The following is a 17236-nucleotide window of genomic DNA, read 5'->3' as shown; positions in this document are numbered from 1 at the left end:
AGAAGGACGGCTACGGCGTCCGCCCAATAGCGGGCAGCGCGGTGCCCACCCCTCACTGCCCCTGCGCGCCGCCATTTTGGCCGGCTGCGCTCTGGGCGGCGGGAAGAAGGCGGGCTCTGCGACGGCCGCCGCCATTTTGTTGCGGGAGCCCGAGTGCGGCGGGAGCGGGCGGCGGAGCTCAGCCCCGGCCCCACAGCCGCTAACAGGCAGCAGGCAGCCCCACCGGAGACCTGGCGACCGTCTGCTTCGGTGAGAAACCGGTTTGGAGGCTGAGGGGAGCGCTGAGGGGAGGCCGGGGCGTTTTTTTTGGGGGGGGGGAGGGGGGGGGTTGTGAGGAGGCCGCAGGGCCGCTTCAGGTGCTGAGGGGAAGGAGGAGTGGGGAACGGGGTTTGAGTCGTTTGGATGCTGCTTCACGTCTCTCAGCTTTTTGGGATCGGTTGGGTCAGGCCTCGGCTCGGTGCTCTGCTCGCAGGCTGGTGGTTTGCGGTATTTAATGGAGAAATTGGGATGTGAGGTGGGTTTTAAGTCAGTTTCCTGCTGGTCCTTGGGCAGACCCCCCCCCCCCCCTCCGATGTGATTTTGGGTTCGTGGCTCCAGCCTATCACTCACTCAGGGAACACCTTGCTCTCAGGAAGGTTTGAGGTTTGACAAAAGAGGTTTGAGAAACCTTGGTACAGTGAGCTGTTGGAGTGAGCCACAAAGATGAGCAGGGGGCTGCAGCACCTCCCTGCAAAGCCAGGCTGGGGGAGCTGGGCTCGTTCAGCCTGGAGAAAAGGAGGCTGGGGATGAGCTGAGTGCAGCCTGCAGGACCTCAAGGGAGCCACAAACAGGAGGGGAGGCAGCTCTTGGGAAGGGGAGATGAGAGCAGGACGAGGGGAATGGCTGGAAGTGGAGGGAGGGCAGCTTTCAGCTGGCTGTCAGGGGGAAGTTGTTTGCTGGGAGAGTGGGGAGGTGCTGGAACAGCTGCCCAGAGAGGCTGTGGGTCCCCGTCCATCCCTGGAGGTGTTGGAGGGCAGCAAGGATGGGGCCCTGGGCAGCCTGGGCTGCTGTGAGACGTGGAGGTTGGTGGCTCTGCATTGGTGTGGGGTTGGAGCTTCGTGATCCTTGAGTCCCTTCCAACCCTGGCCATTCTGTGAAATGCAGTCAGCAGAAGGCTTTGTTTCCCATATTGTGAAGGTGAGCCGTCCTGGGCTGTTAGCTGAGCGTTAGGTTTGATGCTAAGAGCAGAAAAGTAGAAATGAATCGGTGATATGGGTGAGCTTTGTAATGTCAGCACCACAAATCCCTGCAATTCTGTGGTTCTTTAATACTGCGAATGTGAACTGGAATCCCTACGAACTTCACAGTGTTTTATGTACCTGAGGAAAAAATTGCATCTGAAATAATCGTACATTCATTAATGTATTTTTAATTACAAATATCTCTCTCTCTATTTTTATTTGGTCTTCTCTTACAGTCCTTAGGTAGAAATAAAGGCTGTTTCCAAAATTATACGTATTACAAGAGAATTGTTTTGCTCCATTTTTCAGAACATTAAAAAATGTTAAGTCTTTATACACGTTGTAACACTGATAAATATATATAATTTTCTACATTGCAGTGATGAATTCTTTTAATTTAGAATTTGAACAAAAGGGCAACGTCAGCCAAACGGAAGACTTAGAAAACCAGAATGATTTCTAAAAGGAATTTTGCTTTCAGCTTGTTTGTTGTCCGTTTTTGAACAGTTTGCCCAGCTGTGGATGCCTCCTACCTGGCAGCACTGAAGGCTGGATGGGGCTGTGAGCAACCTGGTCTATTGGGAAGCATCCCTGCCTGTAGCAGGGGGTTGGAAGTCAATGATCTTAAAGGTCCCTTCCAACTCAAACCATCTGATGATTTTATGAAAGCGGTGCAGGGTGGGCGAGAGGCCCAAGGCCCACAGCTCTGCTGTTATCAGAGCATCCAAACTGCACGTCCAGCCCCCCCAGCACAGAACGATGGGACCTGATCACCTTGATACTGTGACTTTTTGTTCAGCGATCTTTGAATCTGATCGCAGAACGCAGGATCTGCGTCTGTTTAAAGGCAGTTTGGATTTCCTTCTTACTGAAACCGACAGCTTTGGAGCTGTGGTGGAGTCGTGAGGTGCAGCACTGAGTGGTTGGTGCCATTTTGATGGCTGTGTTCTTGCACTGCTCCTGCTGAAGGCAGGATTTCAGCTTTCTAAACAGAAGGCAGCTTAATGAGTTACCATAACTTGTTAACGAAGCCTGTTGTATCACAGGACTTGATGATCTTGAAGGTCTTTTCCAACCTGAGCAGTTCTTGATTCTGTGATTCTATGGCAACAGGCTAGAAAAACCAATAAAATATGTGCTCGTGTGTTAGCAGTTACCTGCCTGGTTATTGATTTCCTCACCAAAGCAGCTGGGATTGAGGTCTCTGAGTGTTCAGTTGAATAAATGCAGTATCTGAGTGCTGTTTGCTAACCTTAGCTCTTGTGTTTTGCAGATTCTGTTGATCTGAAGATGGCTGCACAGTCAGCACCGAAGGTTGTGCTAAAGAGCACCACCAAGATGTCTCTGAACGAGCGGTGAGGAAGCCAACAGCAGCTTCAGCTCATAAGAAAATTTGTATTTAATTATCACTGTCCGGTGTCCAAAAAGCCAACGTGGTTTCTGCCCTCTTTTAACCTCACTAAAACGAGCAGATGGCATTGCACCTCTGTCTTAAACTGCAACAAATGTGGTACAGAAGGTTAAAAGGGCAATTGTTTCGGAGCAATTTGTCCATAGCAATTAAAATTAAGCCATTCAACACGTAAATGTGGCGGGATGTGTTGTACCAAAAGAGAGAAACCCCACGCCCTCCCTTTTTCTTCCACATGTTTTTACATTTATCTAGTTGATGCTGCAGTATGGTAACATGTTACCAAAGCTGCAGCAGGCTTGCTGCTTTGTCCTAGGCTGACACACGTGCATGTGGTCTGGCCTGTAAGAGGCATGCAGCAGGCTGCTACACCAGCCCAAAGGCCCTGTAACAACGTTTTGGGCCTTGTAAGAGGCAAACGCTTTGCTTCATCTCCATCTCTCTTTTCTCAGTGCTGATTTCTTTCCCTTTCTGTTGAGTATTCTCCTGTTTTTGTTGGTTTTTTTTTTGTTTTTTTTTTCCTATGCCATCGAGCTTTTGCAGTTCTGCAGTGCAGACTAACAGCAACGCTGTGGTTACGTTTTGCTTTCTTGCTAATTGCTCTTGGTTTAATGATCGCTGAGGAAGAATAGAGCTGTTTGTGTGCAGTTCCTGCTCTGGCACGAGCTGACCTGAGCCCATGGCTGGAGCTTCCTCCAGAGAAGGCAGCGTTGAGGTGCAGTGCTGGGAAGGCTGCTGGCCTCACTGCTTCTGGTCAGTCCAAATTCCTCACCTGTAAGCGTTTCCCTGGGATACAACAGGCAGCTGATGGGTTGCTGCTAACCATGCTTACCATCTTGCTGTGTGTTCTGCTCCAGCGTGGCTCTTCAAGACAGAATGCAGCACAGATAGAACCGAGTGAGCGTGCTCAGGTGGTGGCAGCAGTGCTGTGGTGGGGTAGAGGTGCAGCAGTCCGTTCCCAGGGCGGAGTTTTCTCTCAGCCTGTGTGATGAGGTGGAGCTTCATCAGATTTCTCAGCTCTTTGAGGGCTGACGTAACTTTTGCAGTCAGATTTCGCCCCGCTTCTCTGCGACGTCCTCTTCCACCTGTCATCAACATCTCTGCTTCTCGCTTGTTTCCATTCCTTCTTCCATTTCTAAAACCAGTAACCTAAAGCTTTGATCACTCCTGAATTAATATACAACATCATTCCTGAGTTTCCAGTTCTTGCACACTTGTGGAAAGCAAGGAATATGTAATGCCGTGCCGTGACCTAAGTACCACTCTTTACATAAAGGTTCACGGGATCTGGAGATCCAATCTTGAGAACCATGAAATGCCAATAAATGTATGTAATAAAGCTTAATTTAAACACCCATTTTATTCGACCTTGAAGCTTCACTAACATGCTGAAGAACAAACAGCCGATGCCAGTGAATATTCGGGCTACCATGCAGCAGCAGCAGCAGCTGGCCAGTGCCAGAAACAGAAGATTGGCCCAGCAGATGGAGAACAGACCTTCTGTGCAGGCTGCTCTGAAGCTGAAGCAGGTGAGGGGGAAAAAGCTGATGGCTTTTTGGGGTGTGGTGGATAAGCAGAAACATTCCCAGCAATTAAAGATGAGCACTGATGAAGGGACTTGCAGAAGTGCCATTTATCACTTCGGATAAGTCATGCTGTGTAACTTACTGGTTAATATTACTGAGTTTTTTTTTTTCTTGCTGGCTGTTCATATCTCCTCTCTATTTTTTCAGAGAAATGTTCTCATTCTGGGTTTCTGGATCTGCTGAGTGCTTCATCTCTCAATGTAGCTGCAGCAGCACTTGCTGCGGGTTGTTTCCAGCCCTTAGAGCCCACTGAGGCTGGCTGCTCCCATCCCCACCTCCACCCCCTCGTGGTAGCAGCTGCCTGCGAGGACCAGATGAACCAAACTGATACTTGGAGGCTTGCAAATGCCAGGCTGCAGGCCTGGGTTTAAGGAATAGCGTTCTGTTTTCCTTGTGTCTTTATCCCTCATCTCAGTGGGGAATGCTGCAGGTCGTGGTGTGTTTGTTGAAGTAACCCCCTCTGCAGAGCAGATCTAAACAAATCCTCTAGCTTTTAACTCTCTGCTCCCCCACAGCTGTAGGGAAGGGGCAGCAGGCCGGTGTCGGCACGGTCTGCTCCTCATCAGGCTGGTTCAGGCTTTAAAGTCTGCATTTAAATGAGACAGTAGGAAAGATTGGCTTAAAAATGTTTTGTGTAGAGCAAGAATCGGAGCTGCAGGGTAGCACAGTGCAGCCATGCAGTGTGTTTCAATTGCAGCACTGCACAGCTGGACCGCAGAAGTCCAGTATGCTTCTGTATGTTACCTTACACACAGGGAGAGCGCTGGGAAGTTCTCAGTTTTGCTGCTTCACCACATAGCTGGAATACTTAAGTGCTCAGGGCTTAATCTCTGATAAGGAGGAATGCAGCTGTGCATTTGATTGCCTTCTATTTCAAGCTCGAGAACACACTGCAGAGAGCTGGCGGCCCTCTGCTTTAAGAATAAAAACCCGACCTTTTCTTGACAATAAGCAGTTTTTGCTTTCTGTGCCGCTCAGATTGCTGCATGACTTTCCTGTTGTTTAACGATCTATTCCAGAAGAGCTTGAAGCAACGCCTCGGTAAAAGCAACATCCAGGCACGGCTGGGCCGCCCTGCAGGCCCCATCGCCCGCGGAGCCATGGGGGGAAGAGGACTGGCCATGGGGCAGAGAGGTTTGCCACGAGGAGCCATGCGTGGGGGCCGGGGAGGCAGAGCTCTGCTGAGAGGAGGGCTCCCGCTGCGAGGTCAGTGCTGCTGCCGTGGCAGGTCGTAAGGCGGTCTTCTTGACTGCTTGGCTCTGAGAAGCGATGGGTTCTGTGACGCTCCGTTGCTCTCTTGCAGGTCAGGGCCTGCTGCGGGGAGGCCGAGGAATGGCCCCAAGGATGGGGCTGAGAAGAGGAGGGCTGCGGGGCCGCGGGGGGCCGGGCAGAGGAGCTATGGGGCGTGGAGCCATGGGGCGCGGAGGACTCGGCGGCAGAGGTCAGTCTGAGCAGCTCGGAACAAGCTTCAGCTCCCTTTATTTCATGCTTGTGGCTGTGCAGCCCCAAACCCGTTTCACAGAATGACAAAACGGCCAGGGTTGGAAGGGACTCAGGGATCACGAAGCTCCAACCCTCCACTGCGTGCAGAGCCACCAACCTCCACGTCTCACAGCAGCCCAGGGCCCCATCCTTGCTGCCCTCGAACACCTCCAGGGATGGACGGGGATCCACAGCCTCTCTGGGCAGCTGTTCCAGCATCTCCCCACTCTCCCAGCAAACAACTTCCCCCTGACAGCCAGCTGAAAGCTGCCCTCCCTCCACTTCCAGCCATTCCCCTCGTCCTGCTCTCATCTCCCCTTCCCAAGAGCTGCCTCCCCTCTTCTTTGTGGCTCCCTTGAGGTCCTGCAGGCTGCACTCAGCTCCCCCCCAGCCTCCTCTTCTCCAGCTGAACGAGCCCAGCTCCCCCAGCCTGGCTTTGCAGGGAGGTGCTGCAGCCCCCCGCTCATCTCTCTGCTCCTCTGGACCCTCTCCAACAGCTCCCTGTCTCTCCTGCCCTGGGTGCCCCAGCCCTGGGCGCAGTGCTGCAGATGGGGCCTCACAAAGCACAGCAGAGGGGGACGATCCCCTCCCTGTCCCTGCTGCCACCCCTCTGCTGCTGGAGCCCAGGATCCCATCTGCTTTCCGAGCTGCAATCCCACCCTGCTGGCTCACGTTCGGCTTTTCATCCCCCAGGACCCCCGGGTCCCTCTGTGCAGGGCTGCTCTCACCGTCTCAGCTCATCCATACTGATGTACAGCACAGCACTCAGTTACAGCTGCTCGCCCCAAAACGCTTTGCCTTGTGCCTTACCCGCATCCCAGTCCTGCTGTTGCCTGTGGGGTTCTGGGCTCTGTCGCAGCACCGTCCCCTCCTGCAGGTGTGAATGTGCGGGGAAGGAGCTCAGCCTGTTGAGGAACGTTGTGCTGTGTTCCCACACTTAACGCATAGGCTGTGTAACACATAGGGCCGATTCTGCTCAGTGTGTTCTCCTGGGGCAGCTGCTAAATAGGAAGTGCTTCCCCACAGGAGTTTGCGTGTAATGCCTCCTAAAGGCACGAGCTGCTCCCAGCAACGTGCAGACGGTGTCCCAAACCCCGAGATCCCGCACATAGCAGAGAGTTTGAGCCTAAACGTCTGTCTTTCTGACCCGCTGAGTGCGGATGGAACGCAAACAGCAGAGCTGGGGGCACGGCTGGTCCCACACCCCGCAGGGCTGAAAGCAAAGCAAGGTGGGGAGCGGGGCCAGCGCAGCGCAGCCCCCAGCTGGGGGTGGGATTTGGGGCAGCAGCTCTGCCCAGCCCTGTGCTGCAGTCCGTAACCCTTGTGTTGTCTCTGCAAGGCCGTGGCATGGCGGGCCGGGGAAGAGGCGGCTTTGGTGGCCGTGGCAGAGGCAGAGGACGAGGCAGAGGATCGGCACGGCCTGCGCTGACCAAGGAACAGCTGGACAACCAGTTAGATGCTTACATGTCGAAAACAAAAGGACACCTCGACGCCGAGCTGGATGCTTACATGGCTCAGACAGACCCCGAAACGAACGACTGAAGGGTGTTTGCAGAGACTGGTGTGGATGTTGGTGTGTATCCCGTACCCATAAGCTAAAAAAAGGAAACCCTGATTCAGCTGAAAGGACCCACGGGAATAGGGAGCAGCCCTGTTCTACCGCAGATCAGACTTCAGTATGTTTTCCTTTCCTGTTTTGATACTTTATACGTTGTGTGAAACCTTTTGGGATTTTTTTTATCTATTATTCTCCCCCCAAACTGCTCCGAATGCGAATCTGACAGCCCTGCTGCAGTTCCTGCTATGGAGCTGTGAGTCTGCCTGCGCGCAGGGCTCCGCAGAAGCGTTTTGGGATGGGAAACGTCCCCCCCCTCACCCCCCAACTCCTGTTGAACCCATCGAGCAGCCCTTGTACAACACGGAGCCCAGAGCTCCGCTGCTCGGCGCCGTTCCTTGCGGTGTAACCAACGCTGGCTCCTCCCATCCCGCCGCTGCTGGGAGGTGGTTCTGCCCCCCATCCCCCCCCATCCCCCCTTTTCGGTTCTGTTGTGTGACCTCCCGGTTTCGATGGAATCCCGTCTTTCTGGTTTGTTGTAACAAAGGAGAAATTACAAAAGCAGTGCGGGCTCCGGGTGCTTTTATTTTTATTTTTTACACCTGCGGCGAATCCCATCGGCCTCCTGCTGTCACAGCTCGCTGGGGGGGGGGTTCAATACATCCCGTTTGCTCCGCACTCGCTGATGCAGCGGAGGAGCCGCTATAGGAGGAGCTGAACCGTGGGGAGGGGGCTCCGAACCGCCCCGCACCGGGGTTGGGGAGGGGGAGGACAGGGGGCGGTGCTCGGCTCTTCCCGGCCGCTGCCCCGCCCTCTATGTAAGCGCGACCGCTATTGGTCGGCGGGGCGGTGGCCGCCCGTCACGCCGCTTCCCATTGGCTGCGTCCTTGCAGCGCTTCACGCGTTCGGCTCCCCCTTTTGTTGTGGGGCGGGCGGCGATGCGGGGTCCGGGCTGAGCGCGGCGTGCGGCGGAGGTGAGTGCGCAGCCCGGCCCTCCCTCGGTATCCCCACCACCATCCCCCCTACGGAGACCCGCAGCGGCCTCGCCCTGCCCGGCCACGGCGCGGAGCTGCCGGGCACCGAGGCACCGGGACACCCCATGGCTGTGCCCCATTCCGGGAACCCCCGTGGCATTGGGGACAGTGCTGCGTCCCGCTTTGGGGCACCCCATTGCTGTGGGGTCAGTGTTGTGCGCTGCTCCACGACACCCCATTGCTATGGGGTCAGCGCTGTGCCCTCTTCTGGGACATCCATTGCTATGGGATTCCCCATTGCTATGGGGACAGCGCTGTGCCCCCCGCTCTGGAGCCCCATTGCTTTGGGAACGGTGCTGTGTCCCACTTTGGGACACCCCATGGCAATGGGGACAGTGCTGTGCCCTTCTTTGGGGCACCCCATTGGTATGGGGACATTGCTGTGCCCTGTTCCAGGACACCCCATTGCTGTGGGGACAGAGCTGTGCCCCCCATTCTGGGACACCCCATTGCTGTGGGGATACACCATTGCTTTGGGGACAGTGCTGTGTCCCACTTTGGGATACCCCACTGCAATGGGGTCAGTGCTGCAGGGACAGTGCTGTGGGATCAGTGCTGTGTCCCATTCCAGGGCACCCTATTGCTATGGGGACATTGCTGTGCCCCATTCGGGGACATCCATTGCTATGGGGTCAGTGCTGTGGGGCAGTGCTATGGGGTCAATTCTGTGCCCCATTCGGGGACATCCATTGCTATGGGGTCAGTGCTGTGGGGCAATGCTATGGGGTCAATTCTGTGCCCCATTCGGGGACATCCATTGCTATGGGGTCAGTGCTGTGGGGCAATGCTATGGGGTCAATTCTATGCCCCATTCCAGGACACCCCATTGCTATGGGGTCAGTGCTATGGGGACAGAGCTGTGCCCCTCCTTGGGGCACCCCATTGTTATGGAGACAGCACCGTGCCCCCACTTTGGGCCACCCTATTGCTGTGGGGATACCCCATTGCTTTGGGGACAGTGCTGTGCTCCCCATGGGACACCCCATTGCTGTGTGGTCGGTGATCTGGGGACAGTGCTTTGCCCCTCTTTGGGAAACCCCATTGCTGTGGGGACATTGCTGTGGGGACAATGCTATGGGGACAATGCTGTGTCCCATTTCAGGACATCCTGTTGGTATGGGGACATTGCTGTGCCTCACTTTGGGACACCCTATTGCTGTGGGGACAGCACTGTGCCCCATTCTGGGACACCCCATGGCAATGGGGACAGTGCTGTGCCCCTCTTTGCAGCACCCCATTGCTATGGGGTCAGTGCTGTGGGGACAGAGCTGTGCCCCATTCCGGGACATCCATTGCTATGGGGACAGAGCTGCGCCTTTCCTTGGGGCACCCCATTGCTATGGGGTCAGCGCTGTGGGGACATAGCTGTGCCCCATTCCAGGACACCCCATTGCTATGGGAACAGCGCTGTGCCCTGCTCCAGGACACCCCATTGCTGTAGGGACAGCGCTGTGACCCCCACTCTGGGACACCTCATTGCTTTGGGGACATTGCTGTGCCCCATTCTGGGACATCCATTGCTGTGGGGACAGCGCTGTGCCCCTTTTTGGGACACCCCATGGCTGTGGGTACAGCGCAGCTCCCACCCCTCCTCTGCCCCCAACATCCCTCCTGGCTCGTGGAGCACGGCAAGCACCGACCCTGGAGGGAGAGAACTTGGAGAGGGCTCAGAGCTGCACCCCAACCGCAGGGACCCCTCCAGCATCCCCCCGCCCCACTCCATCGGTCCCCCTGGGAGCGGGGAGCCCGGCCAGCAGCTTCACTCCAACACTGGGATGGGGGGGGGGGGGGCGCGGAGGGGGGAGCCGTGGCATCGCGCCCAAGCTGGGGGCCGAGCCAACAACACATCTCCGCCAGGACGGACAGACAGACAGACAGACGGCCGCGGGTCAGCGCACCGAGCGGGGCGAAGGGTTTGTTGTGTCTGCGGTCAGCCCAAGGATTTTCCCAGGCCCCAAAGCGCTCGCAGCCACCCCGGGGCAGGGGGAGGAAAGATGCTGGGGGGCTCCGCACACGCATGTGCGCGCGGCTCTTGGCGTGAGCGTGCCGACAGCAGGCAGCGAGGGGTTAAAGAGCGGCGCCAGCAGCCCGGGCTCTGTTTAGTCTGGGCCATGAGCTGGAGACGGGGCTGAGCAGCAACCGGCACGGCCGGCACCCCGGGGTGAGAGCTCCCATCAGCAGCCCCCAGCGCACCCCTGTGCCCACCTTTGGGCTGCGCTGCCCTCAGGCTGGGGACGCCCCGAGCATCCCACGCGTCGCCGTCACCCCGCTCGTCTTCTCTTCCCATCCCGGGCACGGATCGTGGGAGCCACGCGGCCGGGCTGCTTCGAGGTGACACATGGCTCTGTCCCACGTCCTCGCCGTTTTGCCGTCCCAGGGGGCCGTCGCGTCGCCGGTGCCAAACGGGGTCCACCACGTCCCCCTCCGGCCACCTCCGGATCCTCTCGGGCAGCTGCTCTGTGCACGATGCTGAGCTCAGCCCCGCGTCGCGGCTGCAGCCGTGCAGGCGTGGGGAGGGGGGCCGGAGGGTCCCCTGCTGCGGGGTGACGGGCAGGGCCGTGCCGTGCCGTGCCTTGCAGGGGAGCAGCGCCATGTCCCTGGGCGCGCCCAGCAGCAGCGACGCCTGTCTGAGCATCGTGCACAGCCTGATGTGCCACCGGCAGGGCGGGGAGAACGAGAGCTTCGCCAAGAGGGCCATCGAAAGCCTGGTCAAGAAGCTGAAGGAGAAGAAGGACGAGCTCGATTCGCTCATCGCTGCCATCACCACCAACGGCGCCCACCCCAGCAAGTGCGTCACCATCCAGCGCACCTTGGACGGGCGGCTCCAGGTAAAGCCCCCTTCCCTCACCCCATCCCTGCACACCCCCCCGAGCCGAGGAGACCCTGGTGACCCCCCCCAGACCCCGCTCACCTCCCTGGCCTGGGGGGGATTTGGGATTTGGGCGTCCCTGTGTCCTTTGAAGCATCCCCGGGGTGCTTGAGGAGGCTGAGCACTGCGGTACCCAGTAACCCCCCAGGGCACCGCAGCCCTCCCAGAGCTTTGGCGATCTGCGTGTCCTGCTGTCCCATCACACCCCCCCGTCTTCCCCCCCCCCCCAAATAAGCCATCCCCCAGTCTGGATGGACCTCTTAGTATTCCATAACCCCGCAGAAGTCCCCAACTTTTGGGGACCTCAGTATCTCCAAGCAAGCCATCCCCAAGACGAGGAGACCCGTAGCCCCCTGAGACCCCCAGAGCCCTCCCTAAGCTGGGCGATCCCACATAATGGGGGCAAGGGGAGACCCACAGAACCCCCCCCACATCGGTGGGGCACTCAAACTGCCTCCAATCTGTGGCTCCGAGCCCAGCACTGCGCTGACTTCAGTGTCTGCACTCACAGCCCCCAACCATGACTTGGGGAGGGGGGGACAGGAGCAGGCAGCTCTCAGCAGCATCACAGCACGGGGGGCTGCGTTGCCCTCTGCCTGCAGCCCCCACGCCGGCATCCCCCGGCAGCGCAGCCCCCCTTGTTGGATGAGTCACTGTCTGGCAGCCTGCAGCCGAGGGGGGGGGGGGGGGCTGTGAAGGGGGGAATGGGGGGGGGACTTGTTATGTCTGCAGCGAGCGCGGCTCCGGGGAGGCGCAGGGGGAGCCCCCGGGGTCCCAGCCTGGCGCCAGCCTTGAATTGCGTGGATGCCGGGGGGGTCCAGGGGGGGGTGGGTCCAGCACCCCACGCCTGTGTTGGCAGCACCATCAGCGGGCTTGGATGGAGCGTGGCCCAGCATGACGCCGTGTCCCCACACCGTCATTCCATTTTTTGTGTGTTCCCCCCCCCCTTTAGGTGGCCGGCAGGAAGGGGTTCCCCCACGTCATCTACGCCCGGCTCTGGCGCTGGCCCGACCTGCACAAAAACGAATTGAAGCACTCCAAGTTCTGCCAGTTCGCCTTCGACCTCAAATACGACAGCGTCTGCGTCAACCCTTACCACTACGAGCGCGTGGTGGCCCCGGCCATCGGTGAGCCAGCCCGGCTCCGACACCCCCAACCCCCCCCCAGCCCCCCCGACCCCCACCCCATACCCCCCCCCCCCCCACCCAATAACACCCCCGTCTCATCTCACCAGGTCTGAGCATCCCCACCGCAGGTGAGACCCGGGCGCCGGAGCGTATCGGAGCCGACGCCCCCCCCCGCCGTGCCCCCCCCGAGCCCCGCAGCGGGTCCCCGTGCCCCCCAATGGTCTCCGGTGTCCCCCCCGCCCAGTGCCCCCCGCCCGCCTGGTGAAGGAGGAGTTTGTCCATGACTGTGTGCAGATGGAGGTACCGCATGGGGCCAAGCGGGCGCCGTGCCCCCCCACCGAACCCTACTGCCCGCCGCTGCCCCCCCCGCAGCTCCCTGAATCCCCCCACGCCCCCGGGAGCCTCTACCCCACGCTGCCCATTTCGCCTCCAGGTGAGAACCACACATCCCCCCCCCCCTGTGCTCCCATCCCTAAGGAGTGGTCTGTGATGCTTTGCTGACCCCCCCCCCCAAAATCCTCAACCCGCAGTGGCCCCCGGCGGCTCCCTGCTCCCACTGCCCCACAGCGAGGGGCTGCTGCACATCTCCTGCCCCACACCACCACCAGCACAGCCCCCCCCCCGGAACGGCTTCCCAGCGCCCCCCAAACCGCCCTACCACAGTGAGTATGGGGCTGGCCCCCACCTCGCACCCCCCAGCTTTTGGGGGGGGGTCTCACACTCAGACCCCCCCCCATCCCCTCCCGACCACCCTCTCTCCCCCCGCAGCTTCACCAAACTGGAGTGGCAGCACAGCGGCCATCTACGCACCCAACCTGGGGGGGTCGCAGCCCCCCGCCCAGCCCAGCAGCCGGACCCACTCACAGCCCCCCCTGCACCATCCCAACCATTACTGTAAGTCTGCAGGAAGGGCAGGTGGGAATTGAGGTGGGGAAGGGGCACAGCTTCACACCATTCACCCCATCTTAACCCCCACCCCCCCACCCCAAATTCCCAGGGCCTCCACATCACAACTCCACACCCTACCAGCAGCCCGTGTCCACCCACCCCGGTAAGCATCCCAACGTTCACCCCGATGCCATCCACACCCTGACCCCCCCCTCCAACACCCCCCCCCTCAAATCCCCAACCCCCCCCCTTCCCAGGGCCAGAATTCTGGTGTTCCATCGCCTACTTTGAGATGGACGTGCAGGTGGGGGAGATCTTCAAGGTTCCATCCAGCTGCCCGGTGGTGGTCGTGGATGGATACGTGGACCCCTCGGGGGGGGATCGATTCTGCCTGGGGCAGCTCTCCAATGTGCATCGCACCGACACCAGCGAAAGGGCCCGGTGGGGTGGGGGGCAATGGGGGGGGAGGGGGGAAATGTGGGGGGAATGCGTGGGGTTGGAGGGGATACGGAGGGGGATCGAGGTTGTGTGTGATGGGGGGGGGTGGAGGGGGAGGTGGAGGTGTGGAGTGGGGGGGGGTTAGAATGGGGTCTGAGGGGTGATGTGTGGGGCAGAAGGGGGATAAAAGGGGGTAAGTGGGGGGTAAATGGGGTGGAAGAGGGGTCTAGGGGCAAATATGGGGTGGATGGGGTAGGAGGGATTGGAGGAGAATATTTGGGGGGTAGGAGGGGGATGTGTGGGGTTGGTGGGGTGATGAACAGGGCAGGAGGGGATACAGGGAGTGAATGGGAGATCTATGGGGCAGAGGGGGAGAAATGGGGTTGGGATGGGGGGTATTTGGGGTTAGAGGGGGGAATGGGGTTGGAATGGAGGTATTTGGGGGGGGGAAATGGGGTTGGGATGGGAGGTGTTTGGGGGCAGAGGGGGAAAATGGGGTTGGAATGGGGGGTATTTGGGGGGAGAGGGAGGGAAATGGGGTTGGGATGGGGGGTATTTGGGGTTAGAGGGGGAATGAGGTTGGAATAGGGGGTATTTGGGAGGAGAGGGAGGAATGAGGTTGGAATGGGGGGTATTTGGGGTTAGAGGGGGGAATGGGGTTGGAATGGGGGGTATTTGGGGGGAGAGGGGGGGAAATGGGATTGGGATGGGGGGTATTTGGGGGAAGAGGGGGGAATGAGGTTGGAATGGGGGGTATTTGGGGTTAGAGGGGGGAATGGAGTTGGAATGGGGATATTTGGGAGGCGGGGGGAAATGGGATTGGGATGGGGGGTATTTGGGGTTAGAGGGGGGAATGAGGTTGGAATGGGGGGTATTTGGGAGGAGAGGGTGGGAAATGGGGTTGGAATGGGGTATTTAGGGGGAGGGGGAGGGGAAATGGGATTGGGATGGGGGGTATTTGGGGTAAGAGGGGGGAATGAGGTTGGAATGGGGGGTATTTGGGGTTAGAGGGGGAATGGAGTTGGAATGGGGGATATTTGGGGGGAGAAGGGGGCAAATGGGGTTGGAATGGGGGGTATTTGGGGGCTGATGGTCTCCCTGGGTCAGGCTGCACATCGGGAAGGGCGTGCAGTTGGAGTGCCGAGGTGAGGGCGACGTTTGGATGCGGTGCCTGAGCGACCACGCAGTCTTTGTGCAGAGTTATTACCTGGATCGCGAGGCTGGCAGAGCCCCCGGAGATGCCGTGCACAAAATTTACCCCGGAGCTCACATTAAGGTGGGGAATTGGGGGACCCTGAGATAGACCCCAAATGTCCCAGGGTGGAGGGATGCAGTGGTTGCGTTGGATGCAGTGGGATGGGGATTTCTGGGCTGAGTGAATGGGGTCACGAGGAAACGGGAGGCAACGGGAGGAGCAATACCTGCAGGAAGGGACGGTGCTGCGACAGAGCCCAGAACCCCACAGGCAACAGCGGGACTGGGATGCGGGTAAGGCACAAGGCAAAGCGTTTTGGGGCGAGCAGCTGTAACTGAGCGCTGTGCTGTACATCAGTATGGATGAGCTGAGTCGGTGAGAGCAGCCCTGCACAGAGGGACCCGGGGGTCCTGGGGGATGAAAAGCCGAACGTGAGCCAGCAGGGTGGGATTGCAGCTCGGAAAGCAAACGGGATCCTGGGCTCCAGCAGCAGAGGGGTGGCAGCAGGGACAGGGAGGGGATCGTCCCTCTCTGCTGTGCTTTGTGAGGCCCCATCTGCAGCACTGCGCCCAGGGCTGGGGCACCCAGGGCAGGAGAGACAGGGAGCTGTTGGAGAGGGTCCAGAGGAGCAGAGAGATGAGCGGGGGGCTGCAGCACCTCCCTGCAAAGCCAGGCTGGGGGAGCTGGGCTCGTTCAGCTGGAGAAGAGGAGGCTGGGGGTGAGCTGAGTGCAGCCTGCAGGACCTGAAGGGAGCCACAAACAGGAGGGGAGGCAGCTCTTGGGAAGGGGAGGATGAGAGCAGGACGAGGGGAATGGCTGGAAGTGGAGGGAGGGCAGCTTTCAGCTGGCTGTCAGGGGGAAGTTGTTTGCTGGGAGAGTGGGGAGGTGCTGGAACAGCTGCCCAGAGAGGCTGTGGATCCCCGTCCATCCCTGGAGGTGTTGGAGGGCAGCAAGGATGGGGCCCTGGGCAGCCTGGGCTGCTGTGAGACGTGGAGGTTGGTGGCTCTGCATTGGTGTGGGGTTGGAGCTTCGTGATCCTTGAGTCCCTTCCAACCCATTTTGTCTTCCTGTGACCGCAGGGCTGGAGGGATGCTGAGCTCGTGTTCACCTGAGCAAAGCATCCCCGATGCTGGGCGGGGGGGCGGGCAGGGATGGGACCCTTCAAAAAGAACCGCTGCAAAGCTTCCGAAGGGACTTCGGGAGGAAGCCGAAGGTCCCCCCGCGTTGCTCCCCCAGGTGTTCGATTTGCGGCAGTGCCATCGGCAGATGCAGCAGCAAGCAGCCACAGCGCACGCCGCAGCCGCGACCCAAGCGGCCGCCGTGGCTGGAAACATCCCGGGACCCGGGGCGGTGGGAGGCATCGCTCCGGCTGTGGGTGAGCGGGCAGCGGGAACTGGGGGGGTGGGAGGTGGGGGGGGTGGGAGGTGGGGGGGCACCGCGAGGACCCCAAATAACCGGCGAGGGAATCGCTCAGGGCTGTCGGCGGCGGCCGGGATCGGCGTGGATGATCTGCGGCGGCTGTGCATCCTGCGGCTGAGCTTCGTGAAGGGTTGGGGGCCGGATTATCCGCGGCAGAGCATCAAAAACACGCCGTGTTGGATCGAGGTGCAGCTGCACCGCGCGATGCAGCTCCTGGATGAGGTTCTGCACGCCATGCCGGCTGCCGAGCCTGCGGCGCTGCGCTGAGTGCGTTAATGGGGGAGGGGGGAAGGGGAGGGAAAAAAGTGGGGGGGGGTGAAGGAAAAGTGGGGAAGAATGGGGAAATGAAGTGGGGGAAAATGAAAGAAATGTAGGGGGAATGTGAAAAAAAGTGGGGGAAATGGACAAAAAAAAGTGGGGAAAAAATGTTTAAAAAAGTGGGGGAAATGGGGAAAAAAAAAGTGGGGAAAAATGTTTTTAAAAAGTGAGGGAAATGGAAAGAAATGGTGGGGGGGAAATGTAATAAGAGGTGGGGGAAATGAAAAAAAAAAGTGGGAAAATGTGAAAAAAATGGGGAAATGTAAAAAAAATGGGGGAAAATGGGGAAAAAAGGTGGGGAAAATGGAAAAGAAATGGCGAAAAATGTAAAAAAAAAAAGTGGGGAAAAAGAAAAAAATGGGGGAAAATGGGAAAAAAGAAAAAATGGGAAAAAAAAGAAAAGAAAAAGAAAAAATAAAGGAGAAAAAAAGAAGGAAAATAAAGAAAATGGAAAGGGAAGAAAATAAGGAGAAAATAAAAAGGGGAAAGGGAAAAAAAAGAAAAAAAGGAAAGTAAAGAAAAAATATTTAAGGTGAAAAAAGTAAGGAGAAAATAAAGGGAAAATAGAAAGGAGAGAAGTAAAAAAGGGGGAAAGGAGTGGAAAAATGTAGTAAAAAAAGTTTAAAAATAGTAAAAAAAAAATAAAAAGTACAAAAATGAAGTAAAAAAAAAAGTAAAAAAAAAAAGATGTAAA

At 58.1% G+C, this 17236-nt stretch overlaps 2 protein-coding genes across 4 annotated transcripts; both read left to right on the top strand.

Annotated features, from left to right (window-relative positions):
• The first annotated feature begins 60 nt into the window (after nt 1-60).
• Nucleotides 61-7818, top strand: CHTOP (chromatin target of PRMT1). Of its 2 annotated transcripts, none has more exons than XM_085209866.1 (6): nt 61-249; nt 2494-2575; nt 4007-4160; nt 5240-5423; nt 5521-5658; nt 7039-7818. In XM_085209866.1, the coding sequence occupies exons 2-6, from the start codon at nt 2511-2513 to the stop codon at nt 7239-7241; spliced, it is 744 nt and encodes a 247-aa protein (XP_085065992.1). In that variant the 5' UTR covers nt 61-249; nt 2494-2510; the 3' UTR covers nt 7242-7818. The 2 variants fall into 2 exon arrangements, with proteins under 2 accessions (XP_085065992.1, XP_085065991.1); XM_085209865.1 differs by having other exon boundaries at nt 5237-5423.
• A 266-nt stretch (nt 7819-8084) lies between these two features.
• LOC146542674 (SMAD family member 4-like) lies at nt 8085-17138 on the top strand. 2 transcript variants are annotated; one of them, XM_085209859.1, is made up of 12 exons: nt 8085-8228; nt 10868-11116; nt 12110-12284; nt 12392-12412; nt 12529-12717; nt 12815-12946; nt 13053-13178; nt 13282-13335; nt 13430-13613; nt 14718-14886; nt 16042-16180; nt 16280-17138. In XM_085209859.1, exons 2-12 carry the CDS (start codon nt 10880-10882, stop codon nt 16489-16491), a joined length of 1638 nt encoding a protein of 545 aa, XP_085065985.1. In that variant the 5' UTR covers nt 8085-8228; nt 10868-10879; the 3' UTR covers nt 16492-17138. The 2 variants fall into 2 exon arrangements, with proteins under 2 accessions (XP_085065985.1, XP_085065986.1); XM_085209860.1 differs by lacking the exon at nt 8085-8228 and adding an exon at nt 10088-10619.
• The last annotated feature ends 98 nt before the right edge of the window (nt 17139-17236 follow it).

The sequence above is a fragment of the Meleagris gallopavo genome, chromosome 27 (genome assembly GCF_905368555.1).
Source record: "Meleagris gallopavo chromosome 27, MGAL_WU_HG_1.1, whole genome shotgun sequence".
NCBI lineage: Eukaryota > Metazoa > Chordata > Aves > Galliformes > Phasianidae > Meleagris > Meleagris gallopavo.
The sequence above is the reverse complement of the archived record's forward strand: the minus strand, read 5'-3'. Positions and strand labels throughout refer to the sequence as shown.